Source organism: Anabrus simplex, chromosome 2, assembly GCF_040414725.1.
Source record: "Anabrus simplex isolate iqAnaSimp1 chromosome 2, ASM4041472v1, whole genome shotgun sequence".
NCBI classification, from domain to species: Eukaryota; Metazoa; Arthropoda; class Insecta; order Orthoptera; family Tettigoniidae; genus Anabrus; species Anabrus simplex.
The window spans coordinates 705,377,233-705,395,278 of NC_090266.1; the positions used below are offsets into that span (position 1 = coordinate 705,377,233).

At 37.0% G+C, this 18,046-nt stretch overlaps 1 protein-coding gene across 2 annotated transcripts in view; it reads right to left on the reverse strand.

Moving 5' to 3' along the window:
• The window catches only part of LOC136864387 (CTTNBP2 N-terminal-like protein), a 441,040-nt gene that overhangs the window by 261,243 nt on the left and 161,751 nt on the right, over positions 1–18,046 (reverse strand). For both annotated transcript variants that reach the window (XM_067141318.2, XM_067141317.2), the window contains exon 5: positions 12,743–12,922. In XM_067141318.2, the coding sequence (XP_066997419.2) occupies positions 12,743–12,922 (180 nt within the window). The remainder of the gene's footprint in view (positions 1–12,742; positions 12,923–18,046) is intronic.

Below are 18,046 nucleotides of genomic sequence, written 5' to 3' on the forward strand. Positions count from 1 at the left end.
GAGTTCCTCTTTCATTCCTTTGTCCCAATCCAAATTCTCCTATTGTATTACCTTCTCCTCCTTGGCCTACCACTGCATTCCAGTCTCCCATCACAATTAGATTCTCGTCACCTTTTACATATTGTATTAAATCTTCTATCTCTTCATATATTCTTTCGATTTCCTCATCATCCGCTGAACTAGTAGGCATATAGACCTGCACTATTGTGGTGAGCATTGGTTTGATGTCTATCTTGACGTCAATAATTATTTCAGTATGCTGGTCGTAGTAACTTACCCGCTGCCCTATTTTCTTATTCGTTATTAAACCAACTCCTGCACTTCCCCTGTTTGATTTTGTGTTGATAAATCGGTAGTCGCCAGACCAAAAATCCTGTTCTTCCTGCCAACGTACTTCACTTATACCAATTACATCTAACTTTAGAGGTAAATTATGACCCATTAAAGTTGTTCAAGTTTATATGGATCACTCTGTATTTCATCCAATTTTTTCCATCCAAAGATGTTTTACCCGTGTTTCACAAAGCACAAGTAAATTCAGGAAATTATAAAGATCAATACATCAGCCTTTAGCTTCTCTGATGATTCCCTTTGCTCTAGACCAAACTCCCACATTTTCACAAGCCCTCTACCTATCTACCATGACGCTCATCTTTCTACATTAATACCAATGCCTGTTATCTGGTTAAGTGTTAAGTTTTGGATACAGACTACACAGAATATCTTAGAGGTGAAGCTTCCACGGTGTGAAGAATTATTTAGTTTAATTTCCGGGTTGAACCGTGTAGTAGTTGTCTGTACATCACGTACAGTTTGCCAACGTTTCGAATACATTGTAGTATTCTTTGTCAAGGCGACTGAAATACCCCTACTCGATCCGAGGTAATCAGTCTCCCAGGCAGCAATTTACACTACTAGAGTGGCCCTGACCTTGGTCTTTTATATCCTAGTCTTTCTGACTGACGTAAGCCCTGGCTGTCTCGTGAGTCACTGCCGGTAGCTGATAGGCAAAACACACCATATTAACAACATTAAAAACAAGAAGCAAAGCAACACACCCAGTGGCCAAATCAGATGTGAGGAGGAGATGTTTCATGAGCTACCAATAAAGCAGGGTGATGATGATGATGATGATGCTTGTTGTTTAAAGGGGCCTAACATCTAGGCCATGAGCACCTAATGGTACAAAATGAGACGAAATGTTATGACAATTTAAAAAGCCATAATCCTCCAGTGACCAGAATTCGAAAACATGAGGACAAAGGATGAATGGATGGATACGAAGTTAAAAACAATCAGCGGATCCGACCCGCAATGCCCCACATTCCAAGAAACTAGCGTTAAACAATAGTAGTATTACTGACCAAGGGACTGCTTCTAAAGCACAGTACTTTATCGATGGTGCCTGTAGTTGAAACGGGTCCAAAATCCAGGTCATCGGCCCCTCATATTGGTACTTATCGCTAGGAAAGTAAAACCATGCTATTTGTCATGTTGAGATACTAATCAAAAGTAGCGTATACTCGGGGTATTCCACACATTATAGTACTACTCACAGGTAATGAAATTCGCACATGTAATACAGATCTATGGTGTTTTGCACCCTGCAGCGCTATTTACAGGCAACCCAAACCTATACAGACAACTCAAACCTATTGTGTTCCTCACATATGTGGACTAACCACAGGGACCTGCACTATCCCGTGGTGTTCCTCACATAGTGGGTACTAAGCATAGGCAAGGCAGAACCACGGTGTCACTCATACCATGGTGTTGCTCATATAAGGGTACGAATCACAGATACTGTAAAATGCAACTTGAGCCACACACTGTTGCTACTAATCACAAACCTATTTTGTACCTAATATAGTGGTACTACGCGCAAGTAAAAGCGACCCGTGGTGTTCCCTGCATGATGGTACTAATTACAAGTAGTCTCGTAGTTCTAATTTCATCATCCCTTGGTCGCCCCTTTTAGTCACCTCTTACGACAGGCAGGGGATATCGTGGGTGTATTCTTCATCTGTGTCCCCCACCCACAGGGGGTAATAAAACAAGAAAGGCATAAATGCTAAGTGTCCCACCTGAATTATGCATCTGTTTTTTACACACACACACACACACACACAACTACTTCAGTGAAAAACACAGACACAAAAAGCACCCTTTGCAATGGGTACTAGTTTTTCAAAGAAATGTCAATTTGTTACAGTATATACCACTAAAAGTTTTTGTAGCAATAAAAGTGTATAATAGAAGACATAAAATGAAATTTGTTAAGTTAATTAAATTACTTCTAGTTAATAAATTACTCAAGCCTTTCTTGGAAAATGCATGTACCTATGAATGTTTTATTCGCAAATATAGTTATTTCTACCCAACTAAAGGCAGAAAGTATTTTACTGAAATTGGTTCCCTAGAAAGCTTGTGGTTAACTGACCAATGAGAGGCATAATTAGAAACAAAGCATTTGAAACTTACGATATACATTTGGAACTACTGGCTGCCTTTGGAGAAACCAGCATGGCAAACCTATTCTACTTACGGCCGGTTTCTGGTACACCACAGTTACCTGTGAGTTACCTAAATGCGCTTGTAACTTTAACTGCGCTGTTAACTTTAATGAGTTTCCGGAAACTTAAATCAAGATTTATAAGCCCTGGTAATAAACAGTACAGTTACCGTCATGTTTAGTATCTCTCGTCCTCCAATAGATGTCTCTATGCAAATGTTTTAGGGTTATTTTGGTAATATCTGGTTACTTTTACTAGCAGAAGTTTTCTATAATGAAAATTGGTTGGCAAACATGTACATAGATATCTCAATCGCAATGCGATTATAAGAAGTCAGTGAATGATAGCTATTTGGTGCGACACAATACAGAAATGTCGGATAATTCTAAATGTTACACGTTCATATAAACAAGCATCTTTACACAGTCTGATTTATAGAGCACTTAGAATCCCTCTATCTCCCAAGAATTTGAAAAAAGAATTAAATTATATTAGATACCTCGCTAAACAAAATGGTTTCAAAATAGAAATGATTAACAAATTAATAAAATTAAGAACAAGTTATCTACAAATCTGATACCAGAAAAGACCCCCCTCCAAAAAAATGAGTATGCTACATTCACTTTTAATAATCCAACTATACACCAGATTACTAACGTATTCAAGAAACATAATTTTAATATAGCTTTTAGAACTACTAATACTAACCAGTCCATATTCTTTAATCATAAAAAAGTTAATTATGATAAAAATCGTTATTTGGGATCGGGAGTATACAGACTCAAATGTACTCAGTGTAATTTTTCATATGTGGACAGACTGGGGGAAGTTTTATGACAAGATACATGGAACATGTGAACGCGGAAAAACATAGGAAATACTCAGCGATGAGTTTGCATATGAGGGAGACTTGTCACAGATTTGAATCCATAGAGAAAGACTTAGCGATAATTAGAAACATACAAAAAGGGAGAATGCTGAATGAATTAAAAACTTTATACATCTATTTAGATCAGACGTACAATAAGCAACAGAATCTTAATGAAACCACGGACAATAAAACTATGTTACATGAATTAATGCCGAAATTATTAAAGTCAGTTAGTTCGAATAAATTTAGGATACCTAATATATTTAATTCTTCAAACTCTAATACTCCTCCCATACCCACAGATATTAGGCCTACTTCCAGCAATACGGTTGACTCCGCCCCTTTGTCAGCCTCGTCACAATTGACTCCACCCATCCTCTCCTCCCTTCCGCACTCCCCTATTCCTTCCCCTCCGAGTTCACTGCCGCCTCTGCAGCACAGTTACAACACCAGACTCAGAGCCAACAGACGGGCAGCAACCAACACAACAGTAGATAACAAATAACAACTTCCACTTACATGTAAGCCCTCATCTGTTTCAATTTTATGTAAACCGAATTCTCTCCTTACGTTCAATTTCTTATTTCTTATTTTCCTTCTCTTACAGAAAACATTATTTCTGCATCTACTGACATTTTCTGGCATGGTTTCAGCCATTTTTATTACCTACCGGTGCTAAGGGGCACTTACAATTTTTCAACAGATGCTTCTGTCTCACTTGCTGACGAATTTCATCAGCGGCCTTGGAAAGATTGTATTCATGACAATCAAGTTTATGCTTGTGTTCACGCCCTCATGTCGTTGGCTTTATATTATTACCACTTTGGTTTTCCACTAATATTTTATATGAACTGTTTTTAATTAGAATTTTAATAGAAGAAGTTTTAGTCTCCGACAAGATTATGGTTTAATCATAAGACAGTTTTCCATTAGCATCTTTATATATTGTATCACTTTTCACATTTTTATGTTCCGAATTTTAATAACTGACTAAATTTTTAACTTCCACTTTTAATTTAGTTGTATTGTTGACGATTGTGTTTAGGCTGAAGATGCCCTTAATTGAGGGCGAAACATGTCCCATGTAACTAAGAATCTATTTATGTAACCACTATAAGTGAAAATATAAGTATTGAATAGGTGGAACAAATGAAAACACCTTTATTATTGTTGAACTGTAATTCTAAATGTGCGAAAAATTTCAGTCCTTTCGAGAGGAACTTGTTAATAGACCTCGTTCTTCAAAGAAAAGGAGTGATTGAGAATAAGAAGACTGATGGGGCAACAGTAGCTCAGAAAAAAAGTTCTTGGGAGGACTTATGTAAAGTCTTCAATGCATCCAGCCAGACAGGAGGATGGACTGCAAAACAGTTAAAAGAACTGTATTTCGTTATGAAGAGGAAAGCAAGAAAGCACAATAACGAAGACAGGTAAGTACTGATATATCATCTTACTGGTGACGTGAGGTCTCTGAGACTTGTGACAAAAATAGAGTTCAATGAGAAACATTCGGCATCTTATACAAGTACTACTATTATTTTATCGGATTCAGCATGTAATAATCTCTCATAATATGAATATATGTAGTACCTAATAATGCAAAAATTACATATATATTCCCTTCTTTGTTACTCACAGTACGTAGACATCCTCGTAAATTTCACCTTGATTGTTGTCATCACTAAAAATGTTCTTCAAATTACCAAACAGATCACTTTTCACTGATCCAAAACAAAAGGAGCGTAAACAAATATAATCCTATAAATGAAACCGTGTAACACACTTTGGAACCTATCATTCCGGCACTGATGATGTGACACTCATTCGTCCTTGATGAAACTGGTGCAAATTTTTTTAGTACACTGCGAACAAACTGGCTACTCGCACTTTTCTTTTATATGTAATTTTACTTGACAAGCTCCCAAACCCTTCAAGAAATCCACTTTATCCGGTCTTTCAGGCTGCAATTTGAACAACACGAAAGCCTTACAAACTGCAGTCTACAATAGCCAAAAGAAATTAGCCTTATCACTACACTGTTCATAGTAGTTCCCTAATATACTCCCCGAACTGAGGATTTGTAATCTTAATAACTCCAATGGACCAGCCATGTGATATGTTTTACTTCCGCGGGCCACGCAACATGCATTGACAAAAATACTCTCCTAACTGGTGACGTGAGCTCTGGATGTCCACTTGAGAATTTTAATCGTAGTGAGCTAACCCTGACCTTTGGTATGAAATGTGTTGACACAGATAAGAAGGTAACATAAACTACAGCTCCCTGCAAGATTTATTTCGTGGGAGTATATGAGACCTCACATCACCTTTAAATGATGTAATAAAATTAAAAGAGCAATGAAAAATCTGTTTTTATTATTCAGCAGGCTTATATTAAATGCATACCAGTAACTAAGATGTTGATTATTTAGTATAAATATTAATGGTGAACGTTCTTTAATTTCAGATTGGGTGTTCACTAACTGGTGGTGGGACTCATGAAACAAAGCCTGATGAAATAGATCTTAAGATTATAGGTGCACTGAAAGATCAATTTGAACCAGATGAAAATCCATTTGATTCCAGTTCTATTTTGTTTAATGATTCAGTTCCCGTATTCTAAGATCCGTCTACAGTAGAGGCGTCATGTACCGAGGAGGTTGTAAGTGAAACAGCTAGGACAGATGACACCATCCAAGTGGAATCAGTGACTGAAGCCAATGATAAGGTGGACGTAAATGTAGTGAATGAAATGTTGTCGACTCCAGCACTCCCTAGGCCTAAAGCAGCACCTAAAAGAAAATCAGATTATGTCCACAGCGTCAGTGAAAGCATTGTAAATAGAAAGCCAAAACTGATATAGATGAAGAACTTGCGATAATTAAAAAGAAGGAATTTGAAATGAAGGAAGTGAAACATAATTAAAAATGTGAAATATTAGACATTCAAACGAAGAGTGCTCTTAAGGAGTTGGAAAAACAAGAATATGAATTTAAAATTAAGGAGCTTGATTACAAAATAAAATTAAAACAATTTGAAATGATGTAAGAACAATCTAAAACAAATATATTTTCCTTTTTTGCATGTCATATTAATCTGAAAATTAGCGTATGTTAATACATTATAATTTGTGATAAACTATAGGCTAATATATCAATTTATTTTAGAATATAAATGTTTCATATTTACATTATCTGAAAATGCTTTCCACAATTGCAGCACGAACAGCATTACCCTCATTATCAGGTAGGTTTTCTGTGGGTACTGGGTCGTCGTAATCTGCATCCATTTCCATGACCGGCATATCCTCTTTTTCTTCTATCGCTAAGTTGTGTAATATAGCAGCTGCCACTATTGCTGTTAAAGTTGTTTGTCGTTTGGTGCGAAATCCCAAAGCCAGGATAGGGAAACGTCTCTTAAGAACTCCAAAGCACCGTTCAATGCAATTTCTTGTTCGTATATGTGCTAAATTGTATCGTTTTTGCGCATTATTTTGAGGGTTTAGAATTGGCGTAAGAATGAATTTCTTCTGCTGGTATGCACTGTCAGCAAGCAAAAAAGAGTTTGGAATTTCTCCTCGAACAAATCTGAGATTCAGTGCAGATGCACTGAAGATTGTGCTGTCATGGGTTGAACCTGGCCAGCGAGCAACAATATCCATGATGCGCAGATTCTTATCGCAGACTACTTGAACGTTATAGGAAAAGTAGGATTTTCTATTTCTATACCGTTCTGCATTTTCACCACCCAGAGACTGAATCTTCACGTGTGTCCCATCAATGCATCCTATTACAGAGGGAAAGCCAGAAATGGCATGGAAGGTTCTTTTCGTTTCTGCAATTTCCACTGGGTTTCTTGGCATGTGAATAAATTTGTCCCGCAAAGCAGCAATTTGAGGGAGCACCTTCTGCAACATGCGACATGTCGTTGATTTATGTAGGTTAATGTCATCACCTAATAAAATTTGGAAAGCTCCTGTTGCTAGAAATCTTAGGGTAATCAAATTTGATTTAATGAACTAACAGACTGGTTTCGGTGTGTTTCAGGTCTAATATTTTGACCAATTTGATGTTCTAACCTCATCACTGTCTGTTTACTTAACCTGTACCTCATCTGAAATTCGGTTTCATTAAAGTGATCGAATGGATTTTTCGAAGCCCTGAACACTCGTGGCATTGGTAGAGCACCCAAAACAGCCAAATCATCTTCGTCTGATGACACAGAATTTGATGATGACGAGGAAGACGAAGATAATAATTCCATTTTGCTGATATGAACTAGTATCGTAAAACCACCTACAGTACAATACTATAAACGCAGGCTACCTACCGTAACGTAGAAAAGAAAAGAAAGCACGTAAACACTACAATGAATGACTGAATATATTATAATCAGATTATTATCACTTACTAATGTTTACAAAACTAATACAAGACCTTGTACGAAACAGTAATGAAGTGGCGCTGCACATCGGTATTTGTTGGAATCAGTTCTAACATAGAGGTAACTACAGCTTTAGCTGCAGTTACCAGTCACTGCGCAGTTAACTGTGAAGAAGACGGTAACTGTTGTTTCGGAAACTCATTTTGAACATATCATCATCTTAAGTCACTGATAACTACGCATCTACAGGTAACTGTCGTTCCAGAAACCGGCCATTAGTGTTCAAACTGTGTTGTACAGAAGTGTCATTTGACTTTAAAGATAATATTGTTAACCCTATAATGAAGAAAGCAGGTGCTGATAAGTGTGAAAATTACTATTGTATACTAATAATTCAGTTTCTCATGCTTGTAAAATTATAACACATTATTTACTGAAGAATGGATAGACAAGTAAGTTGAAGCCAAGTTGGGAGAAGACTGGTTTGGGCTTCCAGAGAAATGCAGGAACACATGAAGCAATACTGACTCTAGTCTCATTTTAGAGGATTGAATTCAGAAGTGCAAGCTCAGGTCTATGCATTTGTTGAAGACCAAGAAAGATGGGTTATATATAATCTGTACAAAAATCAAACTACAATGATACATATTGGGGACATTAAAAAAATCCAAAGTTGTTTCTGGTGGTCTACATTTGGAATTATAAATGAATATACATCTAAACTATAAATCTCCAGTGATGAATATGAAGAAGAAGAAGAAAAAAAATTCTAACAAGATAATTTGTAGATTTTGTCTTAATTGAAAAACTGCAAAATACAACTAGGTGCTGTATATGTTCAGCAGCTACCTGTAAGGAAAATATGCTGACAATCTGCAACAGGTATTTCCTGTTACTGCATCAGAAGACTAGAACTGAAATAGTTCCAACAGAACTAAAAATAGCATTTTCTTTATCAACAGTTGTGATGATTTCAGAGATAAGATAAATTGTGTCAGATTTTCATACATTTGAATGGTTGTATTTTCACTTAAAATATGATTTCTAAACAAATTAGAAAGGACAACAGACTGGCATCTTAGCAGCATGTGACTACATCTACAAATATTATTTTGTAACGGAATTCCTTTTTAGCATAAAAGTGCAACAACTAACAAATTTATTTCTACACAGGTTTCCTTTCATCATATGTTATACTGAATATTAACCTTTCCCGAGCGGAACAGGGATATATCCGGAGCCAATCTGTCATCCACGAGCGGAGAACGGATATATCCGGGTATAGCTCTTATTCAAAAATGGCGCCGATTTTCAATGTATTAGTTAATGCTAGGCTCAGAAGATGGCAGCACCATACACACACAGGTTTGGTAGTTAACATATCACCGCTAGACCACTGTGACTTCACAAATATTTGCAGCCAGCTGTTAATTCAGAAGCACGCACATGATAATTCATAGGCATTTGTGTGTGTTTTTCTGGTATTTGATGCTTTTCATAAAATGTTGCGGAAAAGACTACGGACTGATGAGGAAATAGTATCTGCTTTGGATGTGAGTGATGATCATATTTCAGATATTATTCTGACAGTGATAGTGAAATAAATAAAATTGACGAGTGTGAGAGCAAAAACAGCACAAGTGACAGTGTGGCGTCTGATGGCAGCATCGACTCTGAGTGGAGAGATGTGTCCGATAAGGATCTGGGGCCTAGTCATAGGGTTCCTTTGTTAGGTATAAACCCTGGTCCAGTTCTTCCGTCTAGTTTTGATAGTAATACAGAGCCTGTACAGTATTTTGAGCTATTTTTCGGCAATTACTTTAAAATATAATTCATGAAGAAACCTGTCTCTACGGTGACTTCAAAAAACGAAAGAACACCCCCCTCACACAGAAGTCACGGCTAAATGAATGGACACATCCTCTAAACTCAGACATAAAGGCACTCACCGCCTCACGGATGTTACTGAGTATTTTTGTAAGGCATGGGTTAGTAAGGTACCATTCTTTACGGATGTATTTCTCCATGATGAATTTTGACTCCTATTTTGGAATCTACATTTTGCACACCCTCCCCAAAATCAAGATCGTCTCAGAAAAATTCAGTATGTAGAGCCTGTTATTAATAAAATCAGAGGAAAGTGTATGCTTCATTATACCCAGTGAATAGATTTCGATTGAAGAAGGGGAGAGTTTCATTCAAAGTTTACAACCCAATGAAGCCCACAAAATTAGGATTCAAAATGTTTGTTCTGTCTGACAGTAGTAACAGGTATGTGTACTATTTCAAACCTTACACTGGTAAAGAGGAAACTAGTTCAGACCTTCTAAAAACCACTCAAATTGTTACCGCTCTCGCTGCTTCCCTCACCAAGGATCTCAAGAACCCTCCTTCTGGCTATCACATATATAATGACAGGTATTATAAGTCACCACAATTAGATGACCAACTCTTATCCATGAATATTGTAACAACAGGTACAATTATGCCATCCTGTTAGGACATGCCACATCAGCTCCAAAAGAAAAATCTGAGCAAAATGAAATAAGGGGACATGATTTCTTTTTGCAAAGATTCTAAACTTACTGTGGCATGAAAAGATAAAAGGACAGTTTTCATGTTGAGCACTAGCCACAAAGGGTCAAAGACAGATGTTACATCAATCCGCTCCAAATACCCAAACAAGCCTCCGACAGACATACCCAATATGACGGTAGACTACACAAAACACGTGTGGTGTGGATCATAGTGATCACTATACAGCCACTTATCACTTTATGCGTAGGACAATAAAGAGGTATTAAAAAATGTCATTCTAGCTCCTTGGGATAAACACTGTCAACTCATATCTGCTGTATATCATGATCCAGAAAAACTGTAACTCCGAACAAATTACCCACAGAAAGTTCAGGCAACAACTTCCTGAGTCACTGGTCCTCGAACGCGTGACCTCCAAACAAAAGGAAGGTTGTTCCAAAAGGGGAGGCCCTCTCTTGGTCCCCCAGAAGGACGTCTGAATGGACTACCTTACTTTAAGGCTAGGAGGGAGAAAGGTTCCATAGTCTGCGTCGTGTGTAAAAAAACAAAAAGGGCTACGCAAGGAAACGATTTATTACTGCAAAACCTGCAGCCAGAAGCCTTTTCTGCATCCCGATAGATGCTTTGAGGTGTACCACACTTCACAACATTTCTAAAAAGCCGCAAAAGTGTTGTGTGTTTTGTAGAAAAATTGTAGAGTGTATGTAACATGTAAATTAATGCACTAAATGTAAGGATATAAAATAAGAAAATTCAACTTTACAACAAACAGATGCTGTTCAACCTTTCAGTACCAACAGGTAAGCATAATACAGCTTTGCCATAATTAAATTTAGTGCATGAAAAATATATTCTACATATTTTAAAATTCGGAAAAAGATATTCCGCTCAGTGCCAAAAATGCATCCGCTTGGGAAGGGTTAAGTTCTGTCTATAATTTGCGAAGGCATTGATTATTTTTAGTAAAACTTAATAAAGATGCAACATTAGGACACTTGGTAGTAATTTTAATAATCTCTGAATACCAATTATCATTAACGGATAGCTATGTTAATTACAATGTTTTAAAAAACACTTAGGTTTATGATGTGAATAGTAAGGAAGACATTTCCCCCCTGACATCAGATAAGTATTTTTGTAAAATTCATAAGACGGGGCAAAATGTTTTTTATGAAAGACTTGCATAAGCACAACCCTGACTGTTGACCAACAGAATGATTATTGTTAATCAACAGATTAATGAGCAAGTGATAAAGTAATACATACAAAAAAAATTGTAATCTTCCCTGATGAACACCAGAACTGATATTCGCCACTGCATGAGAGATTTAGATTTATAATAATTCACCCAATACATAGAGGGGACAGTACAATTACAGTAGACTTGTCAGTGATAGGGTCTTGGAAAGAAACACTCGATATATTGTGTCTAGTACCAATCTTACAGTTAGAAAGGTTTTTTTTGGTATCATGCGATTATATAGCACATCGGTTCCAAATAATCTCTCTCTCTCTCTCTCTCTCTCTCTCTCTCTCTCTCCCCTTCTTCTTCTTCTTCTTCTTCTTCTCTTCAAAATAATATGAAAGTGTAGAACAAACAAATCCCATTGTGCTACAGCCTTAATGAGCCTTGGCCTACCAAGCAATTGTTGCTCAACCTAAAGGCCTGAAGATTACGAAGTGACGCATGGTCAGCTCGACATATCATCTCAACCATTATTCTTGTCATTCTTGAGTGGGACTGTTATCTCACCATCAGATAGTTACTAAATTGTCCTTACATAGGCTGAGCATACAATGAACCAGCCCGCAGATTAGGTAAAAACCCAACCTGAGAATCGAACCCGAGGCCTCCGGGTAAAGAGGCAGAATCACTACTGGACCAGCAGTTATGAATGTACAGAAAAGTGTAGCAAAATTGGAAAATCAAAATAAAAATCCAAATATGTTCACAGATACTGTACTGTTTCTTGTAACTACTAAGAATAACTGTAAGCTACCTCCCTACAGGTCATGACGCCCATTCACAGAATAGAAGCTTAAGGCTTTCACCACTTGTAATACCAGCATTAAGTACTGATACTCATTTTTAGTGGAGGTTGAGTGAGCCTCGGTGTAATGTGACCCTCCAGAAATGTAAATCTCATTTCTAAATATCTCTACTCCCAGATGAGGAATCAATCCCAGGTCCTCCTGTGCAAATTGGGCACACCCTTCCTGCCTAGGCAAGATTGTTCTTTATAACTGCTGCAAGTACAGCATAAAAATTGAAGTACACAAAAACATCCAAATAATTTATCCACCCATTGTATTCTGACCTACACAATTACATAATATAAATGATCAAATTTACAAGTAATATCAAGTTAAGAAAACATTGCAATGACTGTACAATATTAGTCAAATAAGGTAAACAATCATTTAAATATTTGCTTACCTGAGCTAAATCCTCCGATCGTTTTCTTTCTTCTATGTACTTCATAATAATTTTTTTTCTTTCAGCCAGCAGTAAGAGAACTATTTGTTTTTGTCTACTTCTTTCCTCATCTAATATATCACTTAATTTCTTTAGATCTTTCTCCAATTTTTTCTTACTCTGTTTCTCAAGTTCAAGTTCCTGTAGATGAAAAATATAAAGGCAAATAAAACCAAGGTCCAATCCACCCTGCAACTTAAGAGATTCTGTAAAGGAAGATGAACACAGAAATTTTTAACTCTAATATATGGCTAAATAAAACTGCAGGGCCAGTCAAATAAGAATGAATAAAATTCCACACATTACGAACAATACACCTATGCATTTGAGCTTCACAGGCTGTAGGAATTCAAATTAACAATTGCCAAGACTACACACAGCCTACAGTATATTGCGCAGAATTCATCAATTTAAAAACAAAAAACTGAGTGAGTAGTGGGTAATGCAGGCCACGTAGCATTCAAGATATGATGAGTTGGAACCCCACTATCAGCAGCCCCGAAGATGGTTGGTTTCCCAATTTCACACCAGGCAAATGTTGGGGTTGTAATTCCTTTTGCATTTACCTATATTACAACTGTTTACATTTTTATCCATCAATATAATTACTTCAAATTAAAGCTAGTTAATTTCAAACCATGCAAACAAAAATTGGACTCTGATATCATTAACGATAAAGAGGAAATATCAGGAATTTTATGACTATACATGCCTACTTTCATTTATTAATAAACTGTTCCCAAATTCCTTCCGTTTTCCTACATACAATATGCTGTAATAAGCTCCGAGGTAACAAAATTTCTAGTTAAAAAAATTCTGGTTCCCACTGATTTACCTACATTTTGTGTGTAGAAAAACTTCCAGTTTAATGAATACCATTACAACAAAATTTCAAGTTTAATGAATTAATATTTAACTGCATTTCAGAGAGAGATATCAAAATTATATACTTGCAAAAGGTTTACTCACACTAACACATTGTCATAACAGTGGTAAAAGGGCAAGGATAATGATCATGTCCTCAATCAAGGTACAGTCTCAGCCTTTCCCTAATGAAAGAATGGGAAACCGCGGAAAACCATCTTCAGGGATGCCGATGGTGGGATTTGAACCCATCATTCCTCTAATACAAGCCCACAGCTATGAGACTCAAACCATGTAGCCAACTGGTTCATTATCAGAATAATAAATTCACTTATAAACTGAAGAGCACTTCTCTAAGAATCACGTGTGAAGAAAGGTATTCTGCACAAATATAAAAGTAAACAATGGATTTGTCTGATAAATGAATAACATTGAATCAAAGTTCAGGTAGAAGCTGACCTAGCTATACGTCAACATGTAGAAGCCTATCAGTTGTCTTCTTGTAAAAGCATGTTGTTATGCTTTGTGATATTCAGAAGTTCCTGTTTGTTAGTGAATGCATAAAGTGAATGATGACTGAAGTCAAGCAGTAGTTTACTGTACTAATTTATTTGCTTTGTATCAGAGAAAAGCCAAATATACTTCTTACACACAATTTTCTCCTTTAGTAGTACTTTTGTAAATATATGCAATAAGGAAAAAACAAAATTCATTGGAAGTAACAAAGAGAATTCATGAAGAAGCTGATAAAGGTTAGAAGAAAAGTGATGCTGCGATAAAGCATGACATGACTGAATCATCACTATTGTCCACAACGATGGAATGAAAATTGAGACAAAGTTGTGAAATGCTGATTACATTGATGTGGGCACTGCCATGTGTAACTGGTTCCAGGAAGTTTAGAATGGGTATGTATGTTTAAGAGAGATACTACTTTATTCCGTAAATTTATTCTACAATAAACAACAACTACTTTAACACAGAAGAAGACATACGAAAGGTAGATAATTCAGGCACACAGGTCTTAAACACTCACAGTCCCAAATGCAGCTTACTAACTCATGGAAGGTTCAATAAAGATATATGAACAAAATATTGATAAGCATACGAATCACTGAAAGTCACCCTGAACCACTCATTCCTAAGTAACTTCCTGGCCCTCTCACAATATACCATTTTAACACTGCACAACTTTGAAGGCATCTGTACAAAACACTTCAGAAAATAAAGTAGCACGGTGAGCCCAATGGGCCAAAAACTCTTTGCAAGTAAGAGTCCTCCAAAGTATAATATTGAAGATGGTATAAGACAAAGCAATTAGCAAAATTTACTAACTGCTTCCATTTCTCAAAAATTGTCTTACACCACCTTATTTTTATATTTACCGGACGAGTTGGCCGTGCGGTTAGGGGCGCTCAGCTGTGAGCTTGCATCAGGGAAATAAAGGGTTCGAATCCCAGTCGGCAGCCCTGAGGATGGTTTTCTGTGGTTTCCCATTTTCACACCAGCCAAATGCTGGGGCTGTACCTTAATTAAGGCCACGGCTGACTCCTTCCAACTCCTAGCCCTTTCCTATCCCATCACTGCCATAAGACCTATCTGTGTTGGTGTGACGTAAAGCCACTAGCATAATTTTTAAAAAATATTTTCCTTGTGGTTCAATATCGCACTAATATGGGCTTTTAACAATGCAAGGATTGGAAAGGGCTAAGACTGAAAGGATTACAGCTGTGGCCTTAATTAAGGTACAGCCCCAGCATTTGCTTACTGTGAAAATGAGTAACCACAGTAAACCATTTTCAGGGCTAGGATTCTAACCCACCATCTCCTGAATGCAAGCTTACAGTTACGTGGCCCAAACTGTGTAGTCAACTCACTTTGATATAGATCTTGATTCCCATAGGGAACCTGAAATATTTGTCCCGAATTAGTAAATGGTCATTGGTCTTGGTAGGTGTGCTATTTACCAACTGATGAGCCCAACTTAGCACACTAGGGCGAAATGCTGGCAAGCAGGAATGAGTTAGCTGGAAAATTTAGAATGTCCAATAATGGACCAACTATACTGGTATTTCTGACAACTCACTTGGTAAACAACAAAGTTCTCGTACAAGCCTAAAGGTCGGTCTCCACTGATTAACATTTAACACTAACATGTTAAATTTAACATGTTACAGATGACATGTATATTGTGATTGTCTTCCAATTGACTTTGCATGTTAATTTAGAATGTTGAGGTTAACACTTTTAACATATTGGCATGTTTTCCACTCCAAGTGGAAAACATGACAAGTCAATTCGTTGTTCGTGAGATGTCGGCACAGCTTCGGCAACGTCTATGCTGTTTCCATGCCAACAGATAGCCTAAACGACGCAAACGACGTGCTTCTCGTGAAATAGGATTATAGTTACTACACTGCACAACATGCATTCTCTTTGTTATAAGCTACAAATACAGTACGCGAACGTGTGTCGTTCTCTCTGCACTATACTAAAATTTATAGTCAGAAATGGAGTGGAGCAGGGGAGATTACTCTGGACTAATGATATATCATATATGGGATATCTCATCACATGAATACAAAGATAAAGCAAAGAAAGACGACAGTTTCCAGGAACTCGAAAGTATCTATAATTGTTCCCGCGAATGCACTGAAAATTAACTGGCGTCCCTCCACTCCCAGTAGAGTCGAGAATTGCAAGAAGTTCAGAAAAGTCGGAAGTCGGGGGCGGGAGCAGACGAAGTTTATACTTCAAAGTGGTTTGCTTTTGAAGCAATGAGCAGGATGAAGGGAGGAAATGTGCCAGGCCAAATCCTCTTCACCTGAGTCCATTGTCCTTGTTTGAAAATAATAGACACCACCTAAATGTATTACCACATATGATGAAGCACCTGTACATAAACAAAGGAAGACAAGTTTAACATGTTTATTAAGTGTGTTAAATGACACAGTACCTAACATTTAACACGTTGATGGTGTCACCAGTTAACTTTTTTTTTTTTTTTTTGCTAGTGGCTTTACGTCGCACCGACACAGATATATCTTATGGCGACGATGGGATAGGAAAGGCCTAGGAGTTGGAAGGAAGCGACCGTGGCCTTAATTAAGGAACAGCCCCAGCATTTGCCTGGTGTGAAAATGGGAAACCACGGAAAACCATCTTCAGGGCTGCCGACAGTGGGATTGGAACCCACTATCTCCCGGATGCAAGCTCACAGCCGCACGCCTCTAACCGCATGGCTGCTCGACCGGTCCAGTTAACATTTAACATGTTGTTGTTAAATGTTAATCAGTGGAGACCAGCCTTAACACAAACTGAAGAAGGAGATTAAGGGTCATACACCACGAATATCATGAACACTAGTAGACTAGCAATGAATGAAAATGCTAACCGAGCAAAGGAAACACGGTACACCAACGGACTAATTTATAACAATGAAGAAAAAGAAAGGTACGTAATAGTGTTGGCAAAATTAGGTTCTTGATTTCCCAAGCAAGTATTGTGTTAACTTCACCCAGCAAAACCCATAAATGAGTTAACTATCCGTAGGTGGAAACCCATATATGGGCTTGCACATTACTTCAAAATGTTACCGGATCTCTGAGTTCAAATAGTTAATGAATAGTCAACAGATGACATAAGCTGTACTTACAAACATTTTAAAGCTGGATGCTGGCATTACGACTATGCTAGGCACTATTCTTTGCAAGTTATCAGTCGAGTGCTGATTTTGGCCTATCAACTACGATTCCAATATATAATATTTAGCGGGGGACTATATTACCATCACGTTTTGATCAAGATATTGATGAACTAGAGTACTTTTATCTTTTCTTTAATGATGAGATTTTTGAGATAATAAAAAATGAAACTTGTATTCAGGGAAACAAATAAGAAGAAATCAACACTGCTCCCCCCCTCCCACACTAAAAGGGATCTCCCCGAAGTGTTTCAGACATGTAAGCAATTATTATTATTATTATTATTATTATTATTATTATTATTATTATTATTATTATTATTATTATTATTATTATTATTATTCTGTCTCCTTTATGTGATTTTGATTTAGTGAACAATTATTACCAGGCTTCAGATAATGCAATTGCATATTTAGAGCAGTTTTATCTTGTAGTTATTGATGATGATTATGTACTTGAATAATAGAACAGGGATGGTGTATTAATGTGTTTAATTAACACTCCAACTATCGTGGGGACGAAAGTAAAAAACATGAACAATAATCAGAGAGAATAAAGATAATATTAGAAGCACAGAACATCAATATATAAAAGTCTTCGAAACATTACCGAAGTTCAAGGAGTTCATAAAACATACACAGTTTATACACATATATTAACACTAGCAAGATACCCGTGCTTCGCTACGGTATTATAC